The following is a 27588-nucleotide window of genomic DNA, read 5'->3' on the forward strand; positions in this document are numbered from 1 at the left end:
CCAAAAATCTTCAAGTATAGCATCACGGTTCTAGGTTCGTTCCTCACAAATTTGTTCAACAGGTTGGTTTGCACTAGATTCCTCCCTCTTGGTCTCAACACATTATCCACCCAACTGACAAGGTTGGGCTTACTTTCAATCCCAATAACTACATGATCATCATGATTTAGCATACATTGTCCAAAATCTATATTTAATCTGTGTTCCGTCCATATTTTTAGACACCGGACCGCATCATGACTCTCAAGGTCATTATCTAGGAAGCACAACATAGCTCCTCAAAGGTTTAAAATTGCTTCATGGATTTTTACAAGGCATTTGATTCTATCCCTAGGACGACATTGTTCCAAAGTGTCCAAGATATTGGGATTTCTAAAACACTTTTGGCGACCATCATGAGACTCTATAAGTCAGTGACGGGGCACATAAGGACCCCCCATGAGCTTTCTGAGTTCATTCAGAGGATCATTGGGGTGAAAAGGGCTTCCCTCTTTCTCCCACACTTTTTAGACTTTACATTGACAAGTTGGAGGCTTACCCGCAAGCACACTCAGCTTTGGGGGGTAGTCGCTACTTACATCAAGTCTTGATCTATATTTTTCTATTTGTGGATAGTGTGGTTCTTCTAACCTCCCCCAGCAAAGACTTCTTGATGGTCTTACTTCTCTCTACGACTTGAGACATGTGAGACATGTGGTCCAACCTCGCATCAACAAAGGATATGGTTCTTTGGCCCTTGTTGAGAGGCAGGGTTTCAAGCATCACTTTTAGGACACAAAGTCAAAGTTGACTCTTATGGACACTTTGATTAAACCAACGGTGCTTTATGGGTCTATGTTGTAGGGGCCCTTCTTACTAGAGATTGATTGGGCCTCGATGGAGTGTGTTTAGATGCTATTTCTTCCATGCACTATCTGTTGTTGGCAGACTACTCCACATAGCATAGTCCCAGTTGAGTTTGGGGTCCATCCTTTCTAGCTTGGTACTATTTTGTTGGTTCGCAAACAAGTGAATAAACTTAGGGCAGGGGGGTGAATCAATATATTGTAGATAATTTTAAATTCTTTCACCTTCCTTCTGATCACATCGGTGTGTTGTTAGTGATGACTATAACTAAACCAGTTGGGATTAAGCAAAAACAATTAAGACAAAGATATCATCACATAACACAAGTGTTTATCTCGTGGGTGCCCATCTAGGGTGAAAACCACAGTGTGTGAGATAACCCTCACAAAGTTTGCACCCTCCTAAAGTGCTATCGGTCAAGAGCTTATCTTTGTTAAAAGATTACAAAGACACTATCAAGTGTCACTTGGTGAAGGGATTTAGTAAAGACCTGTGAGAGCCTTCCCGGTTAAGAGCAGCCCAGTTAAAGGACTTAAGAACACAAACCATCGTGTCATTTTGTTAGGGGATCTAGTACAAGAAACCCTCAATAAGATTTGTTGTTGTGGTGGTTAGAGAACAAAAGAAGGATTGACCTAAACAGAATAGTTGTTGTACTTAGCTTAATATAGATCACTTTGATGCTCTGCTTACTCTCAGCTTTGCCACTCAAACACAATCGCTATGTGCACGACTCTATTAGCTACAGCACACTACATCATTGTGTTTCTTGACACACTGGCTCTCGTCAACACACTTCACCTTCACCCTTTGCACTTTTCTCTTCCTCTTCTCCTTCTCTTTGAGATTGCACTTAGCTCTACTCATTGGCATCTTTCTTATCAATCTCCATTGCTCTTTCAAAAATGAAAGCCTTTTATATAATCCTTATGCACTCTATTGTAAACCCTAATCCGAGAATTCAAATTTTGAATTCTCCAGCCTGTCTAGCTTGAACTCCTATCACTATCTTGCGTTGTTCTTGTCAAATGGACCTTGTATGAACAGAAGTCACAAATTTTCTATGACTTTGATAGCTTGCTCTATTGGAAGGAATTCAAAGTTCAAATTCTTTCGTCTATCCTCAATGTAACAGTACCAATTTTGTTAAATGCAATGTCAAGTGTGATCCACTTGATTTGTGATGTGGCAATCACAAGTAGCTTGCCTTTACACTTCATCCTACTGGCGTGGCTCAAACATTCACACAACCTGTCTGCTTGCTTGACAACATCCTTTGTATCCATATGTACTTAGCATGATTTTGTCTAAGTATGATTACTCTTTTCACTTCCTCAGCTTGGCTTGTCCTTATTTATCTAGTGACACTTGTGAACTAGAGTCGCACTTATGTGCTCACAAAGCTTCACCAGTCATGGCTCCATATTGATCAATGTTTTGTCTTTGCCTTGACATCAATGACAAACAATCATAATTGGTTATGCTAGTACCTTCACCAGTCTCTCCTTTGAGCTTTTTGACAGTTATGCCAACATATTTTTTTATGGTCTAGTTCCTACATCGCCTACAGTGTTTTGCGGATTCCTCAAAGGGTTGCCACAAATATATCTATCTTGCCTACTGCTCCTCGATGGATATCACTTGATGGGACCCCACAGGAAGGTCTCGATGTTGGTTTTCTTAGGCTTTGGCTCTTCTAGGTTTTGTCAAGATTGAGATAGACCACCTTCCTCCATATTAAGTACTCTTTATATGTCCCGGCCCATTTGTTGCCTCCTCGTCAAGAGCTGACCAGACACATTAGGATGAATATTTGTAGGCAATACACACTCACTACTTCAGTCAACCCCCTGGGGGATTTGAGTTCAAGAATGGCTTTCTACATTGAGCACTTTTTGGATTCAAGACGGGATCATTGTTTGGCTCTCCTATCTTTCCCGCAACAAGTCCCATGCACTCAGTCTCTCCCCTCCTTTGGGTACATAGATCGGAGGTGCCTTGCTTTCTACCTTCAGGAGGCTCTGAGGCTTCGCCACCACTCTTTTCAACAGCATTTCCACATGAGACCACGCTAGGATCAGCTCATCACATCATCCTTGAAGATGGTTTCCCCAGTGCAAATAACCAAGTGGCCTCTCGATCATACTTTTCGGACTCTCTAGGTCATGTCCTCATGCATCCTCCTTACGATTATGGCCCTATTCCACACCATCCCCAAGTGGTTCTCAAAGATAGCTTGGGCTCTATTCCTACCCTAAGGCCATACTTTGGTTCTGGACTTCTTGGTTGTTCAAGACAGCTATTGCTGTTGTTCAGCTTCTCCTCTCAGTTCCTCATCTTGGCTTTGTTGTTGCTCTTGTTCCTTTCCCCTAGACAACATTTGGTGCTGCTACTGTTGACTTTTCTTGGGCCAAGTTGTTGTAGTCCCTCAGACCCGCTTGTTGGTATTTCATTGGACATTAATAAATTTATCTTATCTTACATATCTTAATGAAGCATACCTCTATGCAAATTGCACCACATAGATATTAAGCATGCACTTGTTCAAGTCACTAATCAAACTTGCTATTTAGTTAACTAATCACCCTTTCTTGGGCAGCAATAATGCAAGGCAGCGATAATATTCATCTGTTGCTGATTATTGTCTTGATTACCAACTCATTGTATTTGTTATTTAAAAATGATAGATCGCTGCACTCAAGTGTACCATTCAATGTTCAATGCATTATTTTTCCACCATTGCTCCATAAAGAAGCTCCACAGAAAATTGTGAAGCCTTATAAATAATACAATTTTCTGAGCAACAGTACCTCCTTTAATTTTTCTTTCATGGCAGTCATTTTGTAAGTAGTCCATACTCTTGCTAATCAGTACAAACTGTCTCTTGTCTTATTATTCTACTATACTTGTGAAGTTTACTTATTGCTTCTGCTAGTGACTAACTTGGAAGTGTCCTAGGCCTGCCACACCTGGACCATACAACATCTCTTGCGTATTTTGCTTAGAGATTAAATGGGGATATCAAAGAAACAATGAGAAAGTTTGCAGCACAATTCAACTGCATCATCAGAAAGATAAACTCAACTATGAAATGATCTCCAATTATCCTTGAATTATTTTATAAACGCCCTTACATCAAATTTTTCTTGTAAAATCAAATCAAAGGAAATTGATGTTGGAAAAATCCCTTGAGCGGTCAATTAAGTCAGAGGATGACACAACAACTGCTTGACTAGGAAAATGGTCACAAATTCTACAGATCCTCTCCTGCAATAAGTAGTGAGTAGATATGGTTATAACAAAATGATTCCAGTCCTCATTATCAAGTTCAATTTCTTGGGAGTAACAAAAACAGTCAGTTCAAATTATTGTCTCCACTTGAAAAAAATTATTGGAAATGCCTCCCAAATATAGCTTATAGAACCTTTGGTTCTTCAATGCGACCAATGAGCATGGTGCTATTTTGTCCAAAGATGCTTCACAAGATGCAACTTAGAGATCTTTCCAAATCAAACAATCAAAGGTTCAAAGGTAACCTACAACTTTTTCATGATGAACCTAATGGAAACTCTATGATTGGGTGTTTTCAAGATGCATTTATGCTGCAAAGAAAAATACTTTCAATGACTACACATGTTCATGGAGTTGAGAAGTTAACAGAGGGAAGTGTCACAAGAGGATCCTTGGAAGGAAACTCCAATAACATCTTGTTTCGAAATTGTCTACTTTGAAACATTTGCCCCAATGATCCAAGCAGATTTTGTTCACCTTGTCATTTCTCTTGCTACATGCTAGGTTCTTCGTGTTCACAAGATGAATATGAACAGTACTTTCTTGCATGGCGATATTCACGAGGAGATCTACATGGAGCAACCTCCAAGATTCATGTAGGACTCGTCTCTTGTTTGTATGCTATAATGTCCTCTGTATGCTCTCAAACAAGCCCCTACGTCTTGTGAAACAAAATGTACCAGGTAGATTATTATTGAGAGATGAGGAATTGTTCATAAACAATTACAATGAAGAAGTTTCTAAAAGGTACATGAAGCTCATAATCAAATTAAGAAATTTGTTTATGAATTTTTCCGCTTAATGTGACAAATTATGATAGATAAAAGCAATATTTTTGTGAAACTAACAATAAGGCCAAGAAATTAATTTGTAATGCTTACCTGAAAAGAATGATACTTTTGTATTGGTTGTTGTGATGTAACTCTACGCACATCAGGATCTTTTACCCCTGCATGAAATAATTGTTCACTGATAGTGTCAAGGTAACCAACCATGAAGAAAAACATTCAAATGGATATTTATTTTACTTTTGATGAAAGAAATTGAAATAAATAAATGGGTATGTCATGAACATTACTAATGTCAGGGTCATAATTGTCCACATTTGTAAAAGAGTGATGCCCAACAACATGTTGTTGCCTCCACATGAAACTAGAAAGAGAAACCAAACTTAGAATATATATTAATCAAAAACTTTCAGAAGATAGTATCATCATAAATAAAAAATTCTAGATAAAAATATCCATGTGTCAAACCTGCTTGCACCCAAAAAATCCAAAGATGTGCTCATCAAGTATCCAAACCAATTAACATTTGAATATGCTCCTGACCAGAACAGAATTATTCTAATTGTAAGAAACCAAAGAAGACTGGATATAGATTTATCAAGGCCAAAGATGAATAAAAGATCTCAGGGATTTACCATGATTAGCATCATGTTGAATTGACAACCCAATTTGAGCTGCAAAATAGCCCATTGCCAAAGCAGATAAAACTGAAAGTGCAAAACTTTGAAGCCCAAAGAAGGTTATGTAAAAAAAGAGCATGTAGCCAGCTATTACAAGAATGGACTTTGGCAACATATTTGGATGGACACGAGGATTCACCTGCCATATTTCCCAGTGGTTGAATAATTAATACGGAAGAACATAAGCCAAATTAATTCATAAGTATAACAATTCACATTCAATTAGCATTTGTAAAATTTTAATTTATTAAGAGAATAAAATTTTGTAATAACCCAACAAATTAGATTCTAACTATTTCAGAAAAACAAACCTTATTCTTTTCAAAATAAGCCTCCACTCGTTCCTTCAGAGTTAAATAAAATGGCTCAGTTCCTGATTCATAGTACTCAACTGTTGAGTGTTGTAAACTATCATTGGCAACCTCATCAACCTCTCCAATGTAATAGCGACCAAGCAATTTCCTGTGGATAAATAAGTTACATTAATACAATATGAATTCCAATGATCAATAGAAGAAGTTAACAATTCCTAATTTGTTGATAATAGTTGGCAATATCTGTACATAGAGGAAATGAATGTCAAAAAGTTGTACCCATGTGTCTTATCGTAGGAAAGATAACATCAAAAATGTATATCATTTTACAACTACAATTCATTTCAAAGTAAAGCTGAGAAAACTGTAGACACAACTTATGTATGTAGAAGCATCAACATAATTTGCTAGAAGTTCTCGTGCATCTGGTGTGAGACCCTTGCAGTGTGTACAATATTTTATCAACCCTGAGATCAGGTCTATTTTTTCTCCTTTCATAGCAGTTGCAATGTATCTTCTCTTGCAGGTCATAATGAATAACGGGACTTCTTGTCAACTAAGTTCCAAAGAACAATGATAAGTTACATATTATCAAGCATCTTAGGCATCTTAGGGAGTTACAAAGCATCTTGGTGTCCTAAGGGATCCAAAAAAACACTACCATACGAAGGGAAATACAAGCATTTTGTACTCTCACATGCAAAGAAACAAGTTATAAATATCCATGGCAAGGTGAAGCATTTATACTACCCTTGATATTCCCCTAAACCTAAGTTGGTATCAATCTCTATTTTTAAATATGTTTTTCTTTTCTTTATATGATTTGGATTAAGCCTTGATACAATAATTATATACAAAGAAAATAAAAACATATTTAAAAATAGGGATTGATACCAACTTACATTTAGAGGAATATCAAGGGTACTATAAATGCTTCACCTTGCCATGGATTTTTATAACTTGTTTCTTTGCATGAGAGATTACAAAATGCCTGTATTTTCCTTCGTATGGTAGTGTTGTTTTGGATCCCTTATGACATTGAGATGCTTTGTAACTCCCTAAGATGCCTAAGATGCTTGATAATGTGTAACTCATAATATCAGCAAATCACCTCCAGTTTCAAGTTCAGTTGATGTTACTTGTTTTCTCTCTATCCCTTTTCCCACCAAGTTTCAGTCAAGTTTCAGTAGGTAATTCAAGGGAAGCCATCCCTTCATACCGGAGGTTGATCCATAGCATACCATACCCACAGGCCAAGGATCATCCCATGTTTCACTAGATTGTTGAAGGTTCATTTCAGCAAGCGGGTGCAATCTAGTTGACAACAAACATCAATGGTTAAGCAAATGTCTATTGGTGGGAGTTTTCCTTGGCGGCATAACCATTGCGGCATAGAGTATACAAGCTCATACTATCGAGTAAAAGGTGACTTATGTGCCATCCATAGACACGGAATAAAATCTTGTAAGGGGTCGGATAAGAAAGAGCTAATCCTGGAATATATTAGAGAACAAGAGGAAGCTGACAAAAAAATCAAAAAATCAAAGATTGGTCATCCTCTTTCCAACAAAAGATCAAAGAGGCCTCCTCATGGCTTGACAAAATCGGTTGGCCCACATCCTTCCATGCCAATGCACCACCTTCTGAACTAGAGAATGTTGTGGTTACACAAAAAGAGGCTCATTGGATGCTGCCATCGCAATTGAAATCAGAGTGATTGCAGATCAGAGCATTGCTTGTTACATTTATGGCAATGAGCTTCCTTTCAACATTGTTAGATCGCCTTTATTAGCAGGGGGTGGTGAATACACTTTGCCATACTCCTAATTATGTTTATTCTCAGGCATGAAAAGGTGTGAACCACCTCATGGCAAAGGAGAAAGCTTCAATAGAGACATTATTGGGAGTGATCAAAGATACATGACTGAAACAGGTGTGCCCAATTTTCATGAATGGAAAGATTGCAAAAATAGGCCATTGATGAATGTTATAGCAATCTCTTGAAGGCAACGAATTGTGAGAAGCAAGTAAAAGATGCAAGTTTCATTGCCAATGCCCTCATACAATCCATTGAGATGGTGGGGCCTCAAAATGTTGTCCAAGTCATTATGAAAAATGTTAAAAATTCTAGGGTGGTTGGGTCTATTGTGGAGGCTACATATAATCACATTTATTAGACACCCCATGCAGTCCACTAACTCAGTATAAGAATGCAATAATCAGAAATACAATAACAAATGGCACGGATATTATCCTGGGAAAAGCTCCTAATCCAGGCATAAAAACCCAGATACACCTAAAATAGATTTTTTATTGAGAGCTCAAGCTCTGAGTACAATGATCTCAAGCTTGTGATTGATAAAACTTAATTGTCAATCATGATGCTATGCAAATACAAAATATAAAATGCTTCACGTATCTCACAGATACTTATTACAATCAGAACATTTCAGTCACAAATAGATCATATATTGATGAATTACAGAATAACTTTGTAGCAAAACATTTTGTTATGGAAGCATGTGTCCAGATGCACCATCATTTTTTCCTTATACACCTTGTTCTTCGATGCTTGTTCAAAAAGCATACATGTCCACCTTAAGCTCAATATCATGCAGGAAGACTAGAAACACAGGAAGAGAACAAGTCAGCGCTCGGAGATCACCAAAGTACACCCAACGGCAGTTAAAATTTTGGTGTTTTACAGTCTACATCCACCCGACTCTTATTTTATTAATCCTTTAATATGAAGACAATAAAGCCAATGACCAATCATAGAAGATATTGACAAAATAGACATTTGCTAAGAAATACAAAGGGCTGAACCATTTCATTATTATAAACCATCAGTAATCAAGAGCCCAGACATATACACACATGTCACAATCACAAGCCACCTCATATATGAAGGAACCACAATGCCCAGTCATCATCACATACTCATTACGAATAAGGATTACATAATAATAATAACCGATAATGAGAAAGATGTTGACAAAGAATAAGGTCCTGAAAGTCTCTGTTGGTGACGTGGATCAGCACTCGATGAAACTTAACAAAGAAAATGCTCTGAGAAACTTAGCTGATCACACAGGTGAGAACGATCTCTATCGCAGCTACCTTAACACTCCCCCTTAACAAGAGAGAGATCATTTAAATGTCACAGTGTGTCTCAATCTGACAAGCACAATGAAGCTGCAACAAAAACTGTCAATAACAAAATCCCATCACAAATTTTCTTCATGTAAAATTGTTATCTACGCATAACAATATTCACCATAGCTACTCCTAGAGCTTGAGTTAGAAACACATAAAATAAAGTCAAGGACTCAAACTTCTCTCGCAAAGAAGATCTCCTTAACAAGGGATTTCACCTCACTCTAACTCCACTTGCAGAGAAGAACTCATTAACAAGGAATTTCACCTCGAGCTTCTCTCGCAAAGAAGAACTCATTAACAAGGAATTGCACTTCAAACTTCTCTCACAGAGAAGAATACATTAATAAGGGAACGCACCTTGAACTTCTCTCACAAAGAAGAATTCATTAACAAGGGATTGCACCTCGAACTTCTCTCACAAAGAACTCATTAAAGCACATAAAGATTGTCTGATTGTTGAGACTCCCTCTCAGTCGAGATTCCTTCTCAAGAGGGGCAGAAAACTCACAGTTTGAATGGCACAATAAACAAATTGACTCCAATGTTTGACCAAGCAAGGATCTTTTGCATTCTCCCTCTACCACACAAGTTTCCTCTTGATATTGATTTTCTTCCTCTTCGAAAAAACTAATCATCATGACAACCTGTAAGGGTCTTCCTTTTCGAAAAAACCAATCATCATGACAACTCGTACGGATCTTCCTCTTCGAAAAAACCAATCATCATGACAACCCATAAGGATCTTCCTCTTTAATGAAGTTATGTACCTCTAATTCAGTCCCATGACTGCAAGCAAAATCCCCATGTTCATTTCTACAGCCTGCATGACTTTGCATGCAATCTCTCATCATCCCATTGTTTCTCAATTCGTCTCGCAACCAGGAGAGATTAATAATAATTCATAGAATCAACCTATCATGAAGAGAAATATATAGATCAATGTTAAAATCATACACTATTCCCAGCATTATAGAAATATTCATGATCAATATTTAAAGGAATAATCATAGAATATTTATTTCTTTGTTGTCTAACCTTCCTCAAGAATGATCTCAGCACACACATAGATATGGATCAATACACAGCTATCTCTTTTAGCAATATTAAACAATAATCATGGACCAGCATTCATACGATGATCATAGCACTGCATGCATGCCATCTCACACAATGAATGCCAACGAACATCCCCAAGAACAAAATATCTCAAGGCTTAAGATTTCTGGTTCTGGATTTTTTCCTTAGACCCGCTTTGTTACCATGTTAAGTTTTTTATTGAACCAAAATATAAGAATGCAATAATCAGAAATACACTAACAAATGACACAGATATTATCTTGGGAAAACCCTCCTACTCGAGGGAAAAAACCCAACCACACCTAAAATAGATCTTTTAATTGAGAGCTCAAACTCTGAGTACAATGATCTCAACTTGTGATTGATAACACTTAATTATTAATCACAATGCTATGCATATACAAAATATAAAATGCTTCAAGCATCTCGTGGATACTTATTACAATCAGAACATTTCAGTCACTCAAATAGATCATATATTGATGAATTACAAAATAACTTAGTAGCAAAATATTTTGATATGGAAGCATATGTCAAGATGTTTGACGCAGGCACATACAAAAGTCTTTATCTCTGCACCATTATTTTTTTCCTGTACACCCTGTTCTCTGATGCTTGTTCCAAAATTAACTCATATCCCTTTCAAGCTTGATATCATGCTTAAAGACTAGAAACATACAAAGAGAAAGAGTCATCACTCGGGACTCACCAAAACATACTAGATGGTAGTTACACTTTTGGTATTTTACATGTTGATATCCACACGATTCTTATTTTATTGATGACCAATCATACAAGATACTTTTATCAAGAAATACAAAGGGATGCACCGTCTCATTAGTATAAACCATCGCCAAACAAAAGGCCAGACATATACACAGGTCACAATCACAAGCCACCTCATATATGAACGAGCCATGTTGCCCAATCATCATCACATACTCATTTTTAATGAGGATCACATAATAATAATAACTGATGATGAGTAAAGTTGTTAACAAATAATAAGGTCCTAAAAGTCTCTATGCTGGTGACGTGGACCAGCACTCAAAGAAACTCAACAGTGAAAATGCTCTGAGAAACTTAGCTGATTAAACAGGTGAGAATGATCTCTATCACAGCTACCTTATCTTTAACAAATTTAATCATGCAAAAGATTGGCATACAAATTGAATGGATTAAACAACTTATATTCAAGACCTTCTCCAATTTGGAGTTGTTTAAGGTAATCAAAATTTTACTTTTTGTTTTTTAGTTTTTATATTTTTAGCTGATATATGACTTGTATTTTTTAAGGTTGCATCTCACACAATCTTCATAAGAAGACATGTGAAGTTGTGAAAAGCCTTGAGTGCTATAGTCATCAACAGGTTGTGGAGTGTATGGATGTAGGCAAACACAAAAAGAACCGAGAAAGCAAGAGCATGGATTGAGTAGTGGGATTGTGTGAAATACATTTTGAGTTTCAGCAAGCCAATCATCAGCATGATTAGGTATGTTGATACAGATCGTCCATGTATGGGTGAAACTTATGATGGCAATGGACACCATAGTGGAGAAAATAAGAGCAATAATAGAGGCCAAGAAACATGACCTAACTGATACATTTTTCGAAATTGTGATACAAACTATTGTTGAACGTTGGAACAAGATGACCATCCCCTTACATCTCATAGCATTTTTCTTTATTAGATTATTTGCAGTCTCCTGGGTTCTTGCGATTTTTAGTTAGTTGGTCTAGAATCTTAGTTAATGCCCCATTTAGGCTTTCTTTTTAGTTTTCTTAATTTAGTCTATTTTTAGACATTATCTTTATTTAGACAACTTTGCTTTTAGGTTCATGTTTTTTATAGCATCTGTAAAGTCTATTTCGAAGTGTGTATTGTTAACACAATCAATTCTGTCTTTTGAAGTTTCAGCCTTACAACAAGGTAGTATAGTAAAGGCATACCAACAATGCCAGGAGAGTGACACCATATAGAGATGCAAAGATTGCTACTAGCTTCAAGGCTGCATTTAGAAAGATATATTTAGCTGATGAAACTCAAAAAATTGTCTTGTGTGAGTTTTGGCCAATTCGTTTCCATTCTTCATGCCAAATATAGGGTGTGTGTTGATGAATTGTGGTATGTAAATTGTCAAAGCTCCATTTTCTCGCAGCATCTTGAAATTATATCCCAAGTATGTATCTTTTTATTTTTATTTTTTTATTGTTTTTCATTTAATGTTATAATATTAAAATATGTTTGGTTATTAATTTTATTTAAACTTTTTTAAGATTTGATTCTTGAATTAGCATATTATATACTAATGTGTTGTATGCAAACTCAACAGGTAGCAAGTTCTTTAGCAGAGCAGAATTGGAGTACATACTCCATCCACTCAATCAAGCGCAATCGTTTGGGTGCAAAAAATGTAGAGGATTTGGTCTACATGCACCCTAGCCTTCATCTATTTTCCTATGAGCAACTTAAATACAAGGGCATGCTAAGGACTCAGGATAAAGCCCCTAAATGTGCCAATTTAGATGCCATAGTTGCACAGCTTGCCGAAGTCTCTATATATGAAAATAAGGCAGCATTTCACAAGACAGGTGTAGCTAGTGGGAGAGGGATTTTCCATTTCATTTTAATAAGGCAAGGCACTTGCAAATGAAAGGTCATTTCTTACTTCAAGTTGGTAATGAATGTGGATAAATTGGTTGTGGGGCATTAACCATAAAATCCACTCATTAGACTTTTCCGCTATTGCTAGAAAGACAAGAAACTTTCCCATTTCATTGTTAAGTTGCAAGGTCCACCATGGTTAATTTGTGTTCTACATTATAGGAACAATGTTAGGATTTTTCAACTGATTCTCCATATCTGGTGATGAGCTATTTGGAGAAGTATAGAAACCACCCTATTGCTTTTCCTTCCAACCTTTATTTGAATGATCTAAGAAAGTAGATGTCATTGTATGCAACCTCTTGGCATGCACCACACATTCCTTTAACCAATCTCTTGGATCTTCCTTCCCTTTGTCTTTTTTGAATTCGGTTAGGGAGGAAAGGGGATTTGTGAAATAACTCGAACAAAGGCATAAGGACATAGTTTTTCAAACTCATTTGTCTTATTTGGTTTTTTGTCCCTAGTTGAAACACCTTAAATGCATCCTTCATGGCCTAGCATTCCTAGTCAAAACAATGAGATTTTTGTTGATTAGGGGTGGATGGATTTTTCAAAGTGTTTTGATTCAAATGGTACATTTCAAAATGTTGGTTAAATTGATTGAATTGATAGGTTTAGTTTTTGGATTTTGATTGGTTGTTACTAGGTTACTTGTGTTGGTGGATTTAGTTATTGATAGGTTGTTTGAAATGTTTGGATGAGGTTAATTTGATTAGTAGGGGTGACACAAAGGTGTGGGCAATGTAGGTTGTGCCTTGTTTTGTTTTTGTGTAATATACCCTTTCTGAAATAAGGTTTAATACAAAATGATAACAATAAAATTTAAATATAAAAAAATAACAATATTGTTGATGTCAGTTTTGTACCACTACATAACATATAGCAATTGAATACTTGACATAGAATATCAAACACTCAATCCCTCTCTTGAAAAGCAAATACTAATGAAGAACATGAAAAAACTCCAAGGTTCCTTACACCTGTGGATACTAACTCAATTATATTAATGTGATTTGTTGGTTAATCACGTAGGTGGCCTAATGTTGTTCATTCAAGGATTGTCCAACTCTAGTTGCGATGACGATGTCTGGCTTTGTGGAGTATATGAGCGCCAAATGATGTTGATGGTGATGATGATGGAGGGTATGTTTGCCAATGACGCTTCTCCTAAATTCCTTCTTGATTGTACTCCAACTACTATACTACTTATTGTCTTACTCCTATAAACTATGAATGGAAAGATTAGCAAATGGACAGGGATCGAATCTAATGATAGCTTACCAGCAGCTCTACCTCCATAGATGCAATGATTCAAGGGAAAAAAGACTAGTTTACTACGCAAGGCTTCCTAACAAGCCACTAGGATGCTAGTGGCCTAGTTTATAGATCCCTATCAAACATCCACTAATATCACCATGTAACTATCCATCTACTCTTACTCTTAACAACTTTCTTGAAAAAATATCTACCTTAACAACTTCAAGGAAATTTAATCCTAACTATTGGAAGTAGAAACCATGCAATAACACCAAGTGTTCTTAATTACCATGCAAGTCACAACAATGATAAAGAGAGGCAATTTTGGTATTATCTTAAGCAACAATTTTCTTCAACCCTTTACAAATGAGAGCAAATGGCCTTATATAGGGGCCAAAATTACAACCAACAGTAGAGATTAAGAGGCAAAATCAACGATCCAGATCAATTAGGGTTGCCACCCCATTGGCCAATGAGAAGACGCCACCTCATCAATGGACCAATGAAAAAAATGAAAAAGTGGCAACCGATGAGAAGGCACCAAAATGATAGCCAATTAGAATCAAACACCTATCCTACCCAAAAGAAAGGAGAAATTTCCACTTGGGCTTACATCAAATGATCTTCTAATATAATTATACCCTTTTCTTTCATCTTTTTAGCGAAGACAATAAACTTGGCTATCATGTCGTTGACTTCCTTCATGGGAGGGCAAAGTGTGTGCTTCATCTTGAGCTCAACTGAATTCATCATGTCGCTCGCTGCTTGCAGTGTCTTCTCATGATCCTTCTCATATTCTTTTGCATATCTGATAAAGGCATTGAGGGAGGCAAGGGTGCCCATATGTTTCTTATTGATGGCAACCTTCCCCAACTCATCCAATCTCGATCCAAATTATATCTCATTGATGTCCTCCTCTTTGATATCTTCAAAATCAAGTGTCACCCCAACATCATTCATCATGGTTGAAATGGAAGTGTCAACGCCCAGGCTGTGTTGTGCAATCTCATTCTATATTTCTTCAAGTAACCTCAATCTGATGGTCAAGGCGACAAACCAGGACTCCACCGTACTCATTCCTCCTTCATCTACCAACTTGGTTCTTTCCAAATATCACTCTGGTAGCTTGATAAATGCTTGTAGCTTGGGAATGGCTAAGTCCTTGACTGGAAGGAAATCCTTCTACTCCCCTTCAAATGTTCTAAATTTGCCTCTAATAGCCACCAATGACTTGAATGTCGAGATAAAGTAAGCCAAGAAATTTTGTCCATCTTGAATTGTATCATGGATCCAATCCTTCACTTCATGCAGCTGGGTCGATATCTCTTTTGTGTTGCTCTCGTTGTCTTGTGTAAGGGCTGCCTGATGCAACTGTTGGATAGGCTGGCAATCTCTCCAATACTTGTTTTCAGCCTCCAACTTCACAATCCTCTTGTTTGTCTTCCTCAACCTTTCTCTAATTGAAACCATACCTTCTTGGATCTCCTGACATTCCATGTCATTCATGATTCTTCCCAAGTTATGCTCAAGTATCTCATACTCCTAAGGTACAATCTCATCCAATGCCTTGCTAACCATTTGTATAGCAAACTGAACTTTTCGGTGACCCTCATCATCACTCCTGATTACCTTTGCCACCATTTTTGCAATTTGTTTTGGTTTTTTGTTATCACCCTTTTCCATTAACCCTTGGATATCTTCAAATGTTCACACAGTCACTACCTCGCCTCTTGGCATAAGCATTTGCCTTAACCATAGTGGTGCAGTGCATCTCCCCAAATCTGGTTTCGGTTCAACTAGCAAAGCATCACCAACAGCCTCGGGCACCTAGCTTATTTCCTCAATATCAATTGGCCTATCCTCCTCGTCACTAGTGATTGTCACATCATCTCCATGTTGGTTCTCCAAGAGAGGAGAGCACTCGGTACTGTCACTGTAACCACTTGATTCTGAATCAGAACTCACCTCTACCGCAGCCCCTTGTCCACTTGTATTATCCTTACTGTCTTCATGGCAAAGGAGTCATAAAATATCTTATAATCTTTGGTGTTGTGCAAATGAAGTTGTGGATAGCACTCATGCACCAAACATTGCCCCGACCCATTGCCAATCACTCCTGAAGCCTTAAGTCCAAGATTTTCATATAGTCTCACGATCAAATAGAAAAGATAGGATCCCATATAGAATTGTTTTTGATTTTGCACTGTCCTAAGTTGCAATTTTAAATTTTTGCTTATAGTCTTGCGATCAGATAGAAAAGATAGGATCCCATATAGAATTGTTTTTGATTTTGCACTGTCCTAAGTTGCAATTCAAAATTTCTCTTTCCATTTTCAATTTCATCAATAGAGTAGTACATCCAGTTCTCGAATTGCATTCCTCAAGCCACACCCATGATTCGGCTAAGAAGCATAATAAGATCGTCATATTCTAATTTGAAATTTGGCCTCATGAGCTTTAACGACTTGGTAACTCCCTTCCTGCCTTTGTGATGGATGAAGTAAGCCTCTTGATTATCCTAAAATAACTTGGGTGCCTAATCCATCATTACCATTGTCATGCCTTTATACTAGGGAATATTAAATACTCCTTCGACCACTTGTCCGCCTAAGTTGGCTAACACTCTCTTCCCTTCATTGAAAATGATGGACTTAGTAACAATATCAAACTGGGATGCACACTCCATTACCAATTCCGGACAAGGCAAGGTAGGAGGAAAAGTCGTCGCGTGTACAATTCCACTCTTGTAGATCTTATTTGCCATGAAGATTGTCCTTTCTTCAATCTGTCCTTCAACTGTATCATGTTCACTATACCGATATTGGTATCACTTAGCTTTCGAGAAGAAGGTGGTTTTAGGCATCATGCTTTCCTTGTCTTTTTTGGTATTCATTACCTGTGGGTTCTTGCTTGCACTAACATCTACCATCCTAAACACTTATTTTTGCCCCTTCGTTCTAAATGATATGGACTGCACTTATCAATCTTCAACCTTCTTTCTATCAATAGAATCTAGCTTATTTTTGCATCTCCAAGTCCTATCTCTACACTTATCAATCTCCAACCTTCTTTCCTAAGGGTGAGACTACCACTTATTTCTGCCTCTTCGTTACCTTAGGATGGACTACACTTATATTTCTCAACTTCAATCCTAAAGTGGTCTAGCTTATTTCTATCTCTCCAAGTGTCCTATCATGAAATCTACACTTATATCTCCTAACTTCAGCCTATTAATGGAATGATGAAGCGGTGGATGATGAGTGCAAGAAAAAAAAAAGGGAAACAAACCAAGCAAGAACAAAGCATAGAATCTGCCTTTAAACCAATTTTCACCTCTAAAAATGAATAGAATTTTACCTTAAATCTGTCTTTACCAATAACCGGCCCTCTTCAAATTCGGATCAAATTTTGGAAATTTCAACCTTCCTTGCAAATAATGATGCCCTAGCAAAAATCAGAATTTTGACTTCCTTGAAATTGCCCATGCTTGCCAAAAATCAGACCTTGAATCATATAGCCTCTTCCCCAAATAGAATCGCCCAATTCTGAAATTCGCTGCCAAGAAATGGAAAAAATCTGCCTTAACAAAATTGCCCAAGCCTGAAATTCGCCTCTAGAGGAAAATCGCACATCCAAGGAGGCGGAGGAAAAAAGAATCAAAAAATAAGAGAGGAAACCCCTCTTATACCACATTTTTTGCCTCTCCAAGTGGGCCGACCTGCCTAGAGGAAATAATAAAATTAAATTAGCTCCTTAATTAATGGCCCAGATTTAAATGCAACATTAAAATTACTTAGCGCATAGTGAAATTAGCCCATTTAATTGCTAGTTTTCATCATAAATTGCAAAATAGAAACAAGGAAAGCCCAGGAAATGTTAAAATTTTCATTTAATAACGTTTTGGCAATTAAAATATCATTAAAATTGAATTTAACAAGCTAAAATCAATTTTCAATTCCAAATTACCAATTTCCTTTAACATTTTTTAAATCTTCTAGGCAAAATTTCAACTAGATTAATGAGATTTTGCAATTTAATCCAATTTCAATTTTGCAATACAATTTTAATTTAAATTTTTTTAACAAAATAAATCGTTTTCCTAGCCATCAAAATTCAAACTCTAAATCCAATTTAACTATCAAAAAAATTCTTTTTAGTAAAAAAATCAAGATTTTCCAAAATGTCTAAATCTAAAAAATTTATTTTGAAAATGCTCAAACTTATACAATTATATCAAATTTTCAAAATCCGTCCAAGTCCAAAAATTTGCAATTTTATTCTGCCAAGTATTCATTTTAACCATTGAAAAAATGTTGTTTTTTTAATTCAGTTTGGCCTAAGGATAAAATTACATGCTTCGGAAAATCAAGTTAACACCGGGTGAAAAAAAACAAATCAAATCACATCCCTTTTTGGCCCAAAGGCATCCAAGGTGTAAAATTTTCAAATCGAAAACCTTTGAACAACTCCAAAAAAATTGCCAAGGCAACCGAAAAATTCCAAAAATCCGCGAAAATTGCCAAGGCTTGCCCAAAAAAAGGGGGTCCCCAAAAATTTTGTGGCAATGGTATGAAAACGTCACAACAAATATAATATAAAATAATTACAAGTTAATTGTGTTTGAAGAAAGGTCAAGAGTTACATAATGAAGATTTTTGACTCCCTAAACATAAGATATAAAAGGGAGGAAAGGTCATTAGAAATGGGATATTGAGAAAGGAAGAAAGAGGGTAGCATAGATACTAACGAAAGATTAATGTAAAAAGAAAGGAATGGAAGAAAATAATGATACTCTCTCAACAGGAAAAAAATGCTAAAGGGTTATGACTCTCTCAAAGGGTGGTAATTATGGAAGGTTGTGACCATTGCAAAAGGGGTAGACATGATGAAGAGGTGTGACTCTCGCTCACATTGGAAAATATAAAGAGGAGAAGGGTTCGTTTAAGGAAGACATCCAAGGGAGATCAATATATTATTCTCAAACGCAACAATGGAAAGTGACGACTCAATTATTATGAAAGGTTGTTATCCTTTCACCAATTTTTTATAAAGAAAATTTCATTCTATATCCTTCGAGAAACAAGAAGAAACAATCCCTCGAAAAACAAGAAGAATAAAAAGTTGTTGGGGGGGTTGTTGAAAATATATATTCATGGTAAATGTGAAGAATGTCGTAGAGCATTAAAGGTTCATAAGCAAAGTCCAAAAACCTTAAATACAAACATAATAGGTAGGTAGATACATATGTACATAAATAATGGAGTATGCAGAGATAAATACTTGTAATAGAATATGAGATGTCTTAACTTTGAACAACCCACTGTGTACATAGCATTTGCGGTGCAAAAGGAGGGTAAAAGGATCAAAATAAGAGCACTTGCACATTTAACGAGACCAAGAGAGCACTTGCATCGTGTAAGGAGGTCAAATAAGGGCACTTGCATAGTGTAAGGATGTTGGGAGAAGAATTTCAAATTCAAAAACAATCTGATAGAGAAGAGTAAACAACAACACTATTGATATTAGGGAATTAATTACATGAACTACACACACCATCGTTTCAATTAGAAATACAACTTACCAAGAACTTTGGGTCTATGGTGTTAATACTGATTTTTCCAGAATTTCATCATTCTCCAACCATGACAATTTGGTGCTTCCAGACTTTTTTCTGTTACAAGGTGTCCGGTAAATTGCAGATCGCTCCTTGGCTGGATTATGAGTGTTTTTGTTGAACTATTGCACAAACTAGGCATCTCAGATAGCTACAGTTTCACAATCTGTTGTACTCAAAGCACAAACTTCTTGATGTAGGGTATGATTACTTAATCAACACCATTGTAGGGTTAGCGTCCATAACACCTACTAAAAGGGTTGTGTACTACATAGAGCTATGAAAAGCAAAGGAAATATCATAATCAAGATGTATAGAATGAGATCCTCTCTTCATGTGATTTTCTTTAATAAACCCACAATCCTCAAAACACATATTTTTTCCTTATTCCCTCCCAAAGAGCAACCGATGGTGGCAAGTTACCCAAAATATACAAACTGTTAGCATGAATACTAATGATATTCCTATGAGGCAGTATCCTAGCATTGTTGGAGCATTGGAGAGATCAATAGCACGATTGTGTGTTGCATTCATGACTATGTTTGTCATCGATGGCAACATACTGAGAAGATTGGCAGAGTAGCAAACAATATTTGTGACCGTATGGTTCGAGGATTGAAGATGAGGTCAAGCAATGTTGAGGACATGTTCTATAGAATGTCCTAATAACATGGCTAAGAGTGCATGCAAAAAGTCGAAGACTAGTAGTAGTTATTCAAGATTTACAAAAGACATTTTATAGACAGAGTTCCTGAGAAGTGGTTTCTAGTAATTGGATTACATCTCGTAACAAAGATAGAATCAAGTTGAGCGCAGTTAGACAGAGAGAAGACATCCTAATAATGACATCAACGAGTGTGAAAAGTCCAAAGTTGAGCATGTGAAAGATTTATAAACACTATGAGCCGACCAAAAGATGTAATGTAGCGTGTATTGTTTTATCTTAATGAGGTCCTATTGTAATTGTAATTGTAATTATAATTGGGAAAGCCTCAAGGCCAACTCAATGAATTGTTTTAAGGATTTGGTTTAAAGGAAGGTTTGTTTCCTTGGTTGTAATGTGGATTAAGTGAACGTAAATTCAATAAGTGAAGAAGATTAGTACATGCGAGTAAGTGATCTAAGGGATTATTGTGATGTGAATTTACGGATCTCGTATTGAGATCTAAGAATTGTTTGGTGCGTAAGAGGACAAAAAGGAAGTATGAGTTGCTGAGATCAGTCTAACTCCTAACAAGGTTGGCACAACTCCTAACAAGGTTGAAATCTCCTCACAAGGATTCAAAATCTCCTAATAGGGACTAATATATATTGAATGTGTTTCATTGGCTCCTAACAAAGTCCATTTTCTTACAGGGAACTTATATATTAGTACATCATTTTGTGGGTACCATCCCCACTAGGGTTTTCCCTCTTATCAAGGGTTTCGCTAGTTAACATATTTGGTGTTATTGTGTATGGGTATCTTCTTCTGGTCATTGTTTATGTTGATCACATGTTTGAGAATTAATAAGGTTAAGAAAAGTTGTATTGATCATATAACTGATTCACCCCCTTCTCAGTTCTCCTGGTGGACTTTACTTTCTAACAATTAGTATAAGAGCATCGGGCCCTTGAAGGAAAAGCTTAAGAACTTAAGGAGATCAATGAGGGATCATTTCGAAAAAAGAAAGTCCTAAGTTTGATGGAGTTAACCATGATGGTTAGAAACCAAAGATGAAGACACATATGTTATGTGTGGGTCCAGGATATTGATTGATGACTAAGAATGGGAAGATAGTGGTTCAAGAAAACAAATTTGAAGAATGTACTAAACCTGAAAGAGATTTGTTCATGTGTAACATGCTTGCCAAAGAAGCACTTTTGTCAGCTCTTCCTGAAAATGAGTACAGTCAAGTAAAATCTTTAAGGTTATCTACTGAAATTTGGAGAGCCTTGGAATCTACTTTTGGAGGAGATAAACATGCTAAAATGATTAGATTACAAAATTAGATATGTCTATTTCAAGAAGCAAAAATAATGGAAGATGAATCTGTAAGAAGTTATGTAGGCAAAACACCAAAATTGTTGCAGGAACCAAGGCTTGTGAACGAACTAAAGAAAACTTTGACACCACCATTCAAGCAAACAGCGCAAACAATTAAGCAAGTGATACCTTGTACTGAGAAGTTCTCTAGAGAGACTCTTCTTGGAAGACTAGAAGCAATAGAAATAAGTTTGAAATAGTTTGGAGATTTTCCTAGAGTGGAGATTGCCTTTAGTGTATTGAGTGTTCGTCCTACTCTATCTAGGAGTGCAGGTACTAGTGTAGATTATGCTAGCAGCAGTAGATCAAGATTTGAGGAAGATAGAAAGATATAAGAAGGAATTGCCCTGCTTGTGAGAAAAGAACTAGATGGTAAGAAAATCTTCAAAAGTTGGACTTGTGATGAATTTGGCCATTATGCTTCTAAATGTCCTAAAAGAGTGAATAAGTACAAAAAGAATTTCAAGTCAAGAAAGCCTAGAAAATTTTTGTATGCAAATGATGATGATAAAGTAGATGAAAGAGTTCTGAGCGAAAGTGATGATGAGTTAGAATTTGTTGTTATAAAAAAAGAAAGTCCTAGAAAAGAAGTTAGCAAGGAAAAGGCGTTGGTGTCACAAGTTGAGAAGAAAGTTGATTGGATCATAAATAGTGGTTGTTCAGATCATATGACTGGTTGTTCAAATCAACAGTTGTGATGGAGGAGTTGTTAAAGTTGCGAACAATGTGGCTTGTCATATTAAGCGAATAGGATCTATTACTCTTGATGGTAAAATGAACACAGAAGATGTTTATTTTGTTGATGGACTAAAACATAATCTTCCAATTGTTGGACAGTTGGTTAACAAGGGATATCAATTACAGTTCACAGATAAGACATGTTCATCAAGGATTAGAATGGTAAGATTATTGGGACGGGCACAAGTTCCAGAGGTAATTTTTTCAGCTGAACCATACCGAGATGATATGCTTGATTGCTAAACTTGATAACTATTGATGTATAGCATCAGTAGAAGTAATGATAAAATGACGTTATGCGAATTCTATTCATCGGACGTATGCTTACACACACACACACATATATATATATATTGTTATGTGAATTCTGTTCATCGGACGTATGCTTACATATATATATATATATATATATATATATATATATATAACATTGTCATAACATATGTTTGGATGATCATCATAATATTATCGGCAAACATTGTAATGTGTATATTATCGGGGGTCTTGTGTTTTACTGCCAATCACATAATTTGTTGTATTGTATTGTTTATCTTAACTAACAGTTGGTTGGTTATGCCTCTATGGAGGCATGACCCTACATGGCCAAAGGCCACGTAGTCATGACTCTACAAGGGGGCATGACCTTTCAAATGTATAAATATAAGTGCAAATTGATGGGAAAGATAATAAATATAAGGCATTACAATCCCAGTGATCTGCACATTCACTTTGCAAGACAACTCTCGACATTATTTATTGTAAGGCGACTTACTTATTCTCTCCACAATCTCCATTGTAAGACAGTATATCTTCAGCAATCCTCGGCACTAAAGTTAAAGACTTAGCAATCACCATTGAGAGAACAGACTCTACATCTCTGGTTCTACCATTGTTCAAGTAAGGATATCAATTATTGTCTATGTCTGCAGTAATAGTTTTATCTATCAAAGATCACTAAAACTAACAATAACAAGTTGTAGCATAAAAGGTTTTGTCATATAAATTTTGATAATATTGTTAAAGCAAGCAATACATTTGTTGTTAGGGATTTGCCTAAAATTGTGAGGCCTAGTAATGTTGTATGCAAGGAATGTGTTATGGCTAAACAAGAGAAAAGTTATTTTCCTAGCAAGAAGTTCACTACAACAGCAAAGTTGGAGATTGTTCACACAGATTTAAGTGGTCCTACAAAGACAAGAGGATTCTACGATGAAAGGTAATTTATGATACTTGTTGATGATTTTAGTAGAATTGTGCAAGTAGCATTTCTTAAGGAAAAGTCGGAAGCATTTGAGAAGTTTAAGATGTTCAAGATCTGATAGAGGTGGAGAGTTTACCTTGAATAAGTTTAACAATTTTTGTGAAGTGATTGGTATTAAAAGACAGGTTTCAGCCCCTAAAACGCCTGAACAGAATGGTGTAGCTTGGAGAAGAAATAGGTCTGTAACAAAAGCAGCAAGGGCTATGATGTTTGAAAATGATGTATCAAAGACATTCTAGAGAGAGCCAGTTAATACAACAATGTATACAATGAACAGAGTACAAATCAGAAAAGGTACAAACAAGACTCCTTATGAATTATGGTTTGGACATTCACCATCAATGAAGTATTTTAGAATTTTTGAAAGCAAATGTTATATCGAGAGGGATGATGATATTGGTAAGTTTGATAGAAGAAGCGATGAAGGTATGTTCCTTGGTTATTCATTCAAAAGAAAAGCTTCTAGATGTATTTAATCAGAGGACTAAGTCTATTGTTGAAAGCGCAAATCTAAAAGTGGATGAGAAGTTTGGAATTCGGGAAAGGATACTTAATGATGATTCTGATAAAGAAGCTAATCCTAAGGATAACCAAGAAAATATTGAGCTGTTTTAAGAAACTAACAATGATTTGCAGAATGAGATTCAAGTTGTGGAATAGAGGGAAGAACCAAAATCTGAACCTAGAGCAGAAGTAAGAGTTGAGACAGTGATACCAAATAAGAATTTGACAAAAAATCACCCTATTAATCAGATTATTGGAAGCAAAGGCAGAGGAGTTATGACAAGAAACATAGTACATGAAGAGTTATGTTTGATTTCTCAAGTGGAACCTAAACGTACAGTTGAAGCTAGCAAATATGACTTTTGGATTCAAGCTATGAGAGTGGAGTTAGATCAGACTGACACGAATGATACATGGAAATTAGTTCCTAGACCTAAGGGCAAGAACATTATAGGAACTAAATGGGTTTTCAAAAAATAAAATGTATGAACAAGAAGAGGTTGTAAGAAACAAAACTAGACTAGTATGCAAAGGATATTCACAACAAGAAAGTATAGATTATGAGGAAACATTTGCACCTATTGCCAGAATTGGAGCAGTAAGAATATTTTTGGCTTATGCGGCTAACAAGAAATTCAGAGTGTTTCAGATGGATGTGAAGTCAGCATTTCTAAATGGAGAACTTGAAAAAGAAGTCTATATTGCGCAGCCTAAAGGATTTCCTTTGACAAAAGGAGATGTGGTCTACAAGTTGAAGAAAGCATTGTATGGTTTAAAACAAGCACCTAGAGCTTGGTATGCAAGGTTTGTTTAATATTTAGCAAAATTGGGATTTATTAAAGGTACTGCAGATAGTAACTTGTATTTGAAATTGATTGAGGATGACTTGTTGATTATTGAAGTATTTGTGGATGATATAATCTTTGGAGGAAATGATGAAGCAAGAAAAGCATTTGCTAATGAGATGATGAAAGAATTTGAGATGAGCATGATTGGTGTGATGAAGTACTTCTTGGGTTTGCAGATTGCGCAAAACAGTGAAGGTATTTTCATTTCTTAAACTAAGTATTTAAAAGACTTATTGAAGAGATTTGGTTTAGAGAGTTGTAAGCTTGTTTGTACACCTTTGATAACTGGTCATAAGTTATCTAGCAAAGATGAGACACCTTCTATTGAGCAGAAGAAGTACAGATCCATGATTGGAGGTTTGCAATATTTGACTCATACAAGACCGAACATAGCTAATGCAAATGGCATTGTTGTGAGATTTCAAGCTAATCCTAAGGAAGCACATGATGCGACAGTAAATATGATTTTCAGATATTTGAAGGGTACACCTGATTTTGGGTTGTAGTATGATAGATCAAATGACTTTATGTGCATATACTGATGTGGACTGGGCAAGCAGTATGGATGACAAAAAATGTACCAGTGGTGGAGCATTCTTCTTAGGAGGAAGGTTGGTTTCTTAGCTAAGCAAGAAACAAGATTGTATCTCACAGAGCACAGTAGGAGCAGAATATGTAGCAGCAAAAACAATTGCAATCAGATAATGTGGATGAAACAGATATTGAAAGATATTGGAGTTGAGTTTACTAAACCTATTGTCATACTTGTGAGAACACAAGTACAATAAGTATGTCTAAGAATCTTGTATTACATTCTAAGATGAAGCACATATCTATTAAGTATCATGTTTTGAGAGAGAAATTTGCAAAGAAAGTGATCAGACTTGAATATATTAGTACAAAGGAGCAGATTGCATTTATTTTTACAAAGCCTTCACCTAAGGATACATTTGAGTATTTGCGAAGTATGCTTGGGGTTATGCCTTGCCTACTTCAGAGTAGATGATGCATAGATTGCAACAGTCTAGTGATACAGAGTACTATTGTTTATCTGGATTGAATGTCAATGCTTCCTTTATGAGGGAGTATCTATGTTTGAGCTAAGTCATGAAGGACTCTTGGTACCTAGTATTGAACAATATCTTTGGACACTTGAGCTGATTAAAGATGTTGAAAAGTAGATTGACATAATGATGACTTTGTCATAGATGTCAATTAATGCATGAAAAACATCTCCTGAGAATGGGGAGAAAAGTATCTCCTGTGAATGGGGAAGAGTTGTTCATGAGAGAAAATATTAATGTCAATGGGGGAAGTATATCAATGGGGGAGCGGCAACAATGATGAAGAGTTGTTCCTGAGAGATTCAGATTTGATTGATGAAGAGGATTTGAAAAGATGAGAGCAACAGTAGCAGCCGAGTTGTATCTGGAATTCTTAGAACTTAGATGTTTTTCATCTATGTTGTCACCAATGCCAAAGGGGAAGATTGTTAGCATGAATGTTGATGATATTCCTTTGGGGGAGTATCCTAGCATTGCTGGAGCATTAGAGAGATTAGTAGCATGACTATGTTTGTCATTGATGTCAACATACTTAGAAGATTGACAGAGTAGCAGATAGTGTTTATGACTGCATGGTTTAAGGATTGAAGATGAGGTCAAGCGAAGTTGAAGACATTTTCTTCAGAATGTCCTAATAATGTGGCTAAGAGCGTATGCAGAAAGTCTAAGACTAGTAGCAGTTATTCAAGATTTACAGAAGATAGTTTACAGACAGAGTTCCTGAGAAGTGGTTTCTAGTAATTAGACTACATCTCCTAACAGAGATAGAATCTGGTTGAGCATAGTTAGACAAAGATAGAAGACATTTTGATGATCACATCAGTGAGTGCACGAAGTCTGAAGTCGCACATGTGAAAGATTTATAAAGACTATGAGTTGTCAATGTTATATAATTATTAAAACATGTAATGTACTATGTATTGTTTTATCTTAATGAGGTCGTATTGTAATTGTAATTGGGAAAGCCTCAAGGCCTACTCAATGAATTGTTTTAAGGACTTGGTATAAAGGAAAGTTTGTTTACTTGGATGTAATGTGGATTAAGTGTAAGTGGATGCGATAAGTGAAGAAGATTGGTACATGCGAGTAAGCAATCTAAGGGATTATTTTGATGCGAATTTACAAATCTGGTATTCAGATCTAAGAATTGTTTGGTGCATAAGAGGCACTGTAGGAGAACAGAGCAGGAATATGAGTTGCTGAAATCAGTTGTATTTGGTATTATGGTGCATTATGCTGCAAGGGATAATACGAGGCCAGTTGGACAGCGAGTTCGGTGGTCTTGCCCCTAAAGTTGTTTGGACAATGGATCCTCATGCCTTCTACAACTCCTAACAGGGTTGGAATCTCCTCATAGGGATTCAAAGTCTCCTAACAGGGACTAATATGTATTGAATGTGTTCCATTAGCTCCTAACAGAGTTCATCCTCTTACAAGGAACTTATATATTAG

General features: G+C 36.3%; 1 protein-coding gene across 1 annotated transcript in view; it reads right to left on the reverse strand.

The window, feature by feature from the left end:
- LOC149552578 (acyl-lipid (8-3)-desaturase-like) overlaps window positions 1–27588 on the reverse strand; it is a 135688-nt gene that overhangs the window by 80083 nt on the left and 28017 nt on the right. The window contains exons 3-7 of the mRNA XM_089788175.1: window positions 5917–6067; window positions 5561–5744; window positions 5394–5463; window positions 5216–5289; window positions 5019–5086 (exon numbers count right to left, since the gene is read on the reverse strand). Coding sequence (XP_089644301.1) covers window positions 5019–5086; window positions 5216–5289; window positions 5394–5463; window positions 5561–5744; window positions 5917–6067 — 547 coding nt within the window. The remainder of the gene's footprint in view (window positions 1–5018; window positions 5087–5215; window positions 5290–5393; window positions 5464–5560; window positions 5745–5916; window positions 6068–27588) is intronic.

This window comes from Cupressus sempervirens, chromosome 6, assembly GCF_028749045.1.
Source record: "Cupressus sempervirens isolate cs-2001-9-10 chromosome 6, ASM2874904v1, whole genome shotgun sequence".
Taxonomy (NCBI): domain Eukaryota; kingdom Viridiplantae; phylum Streptophyta; class Pinopsida; order Cupressales; family Cupressaceae; genus Cupressus; species Cupressus sempervirens.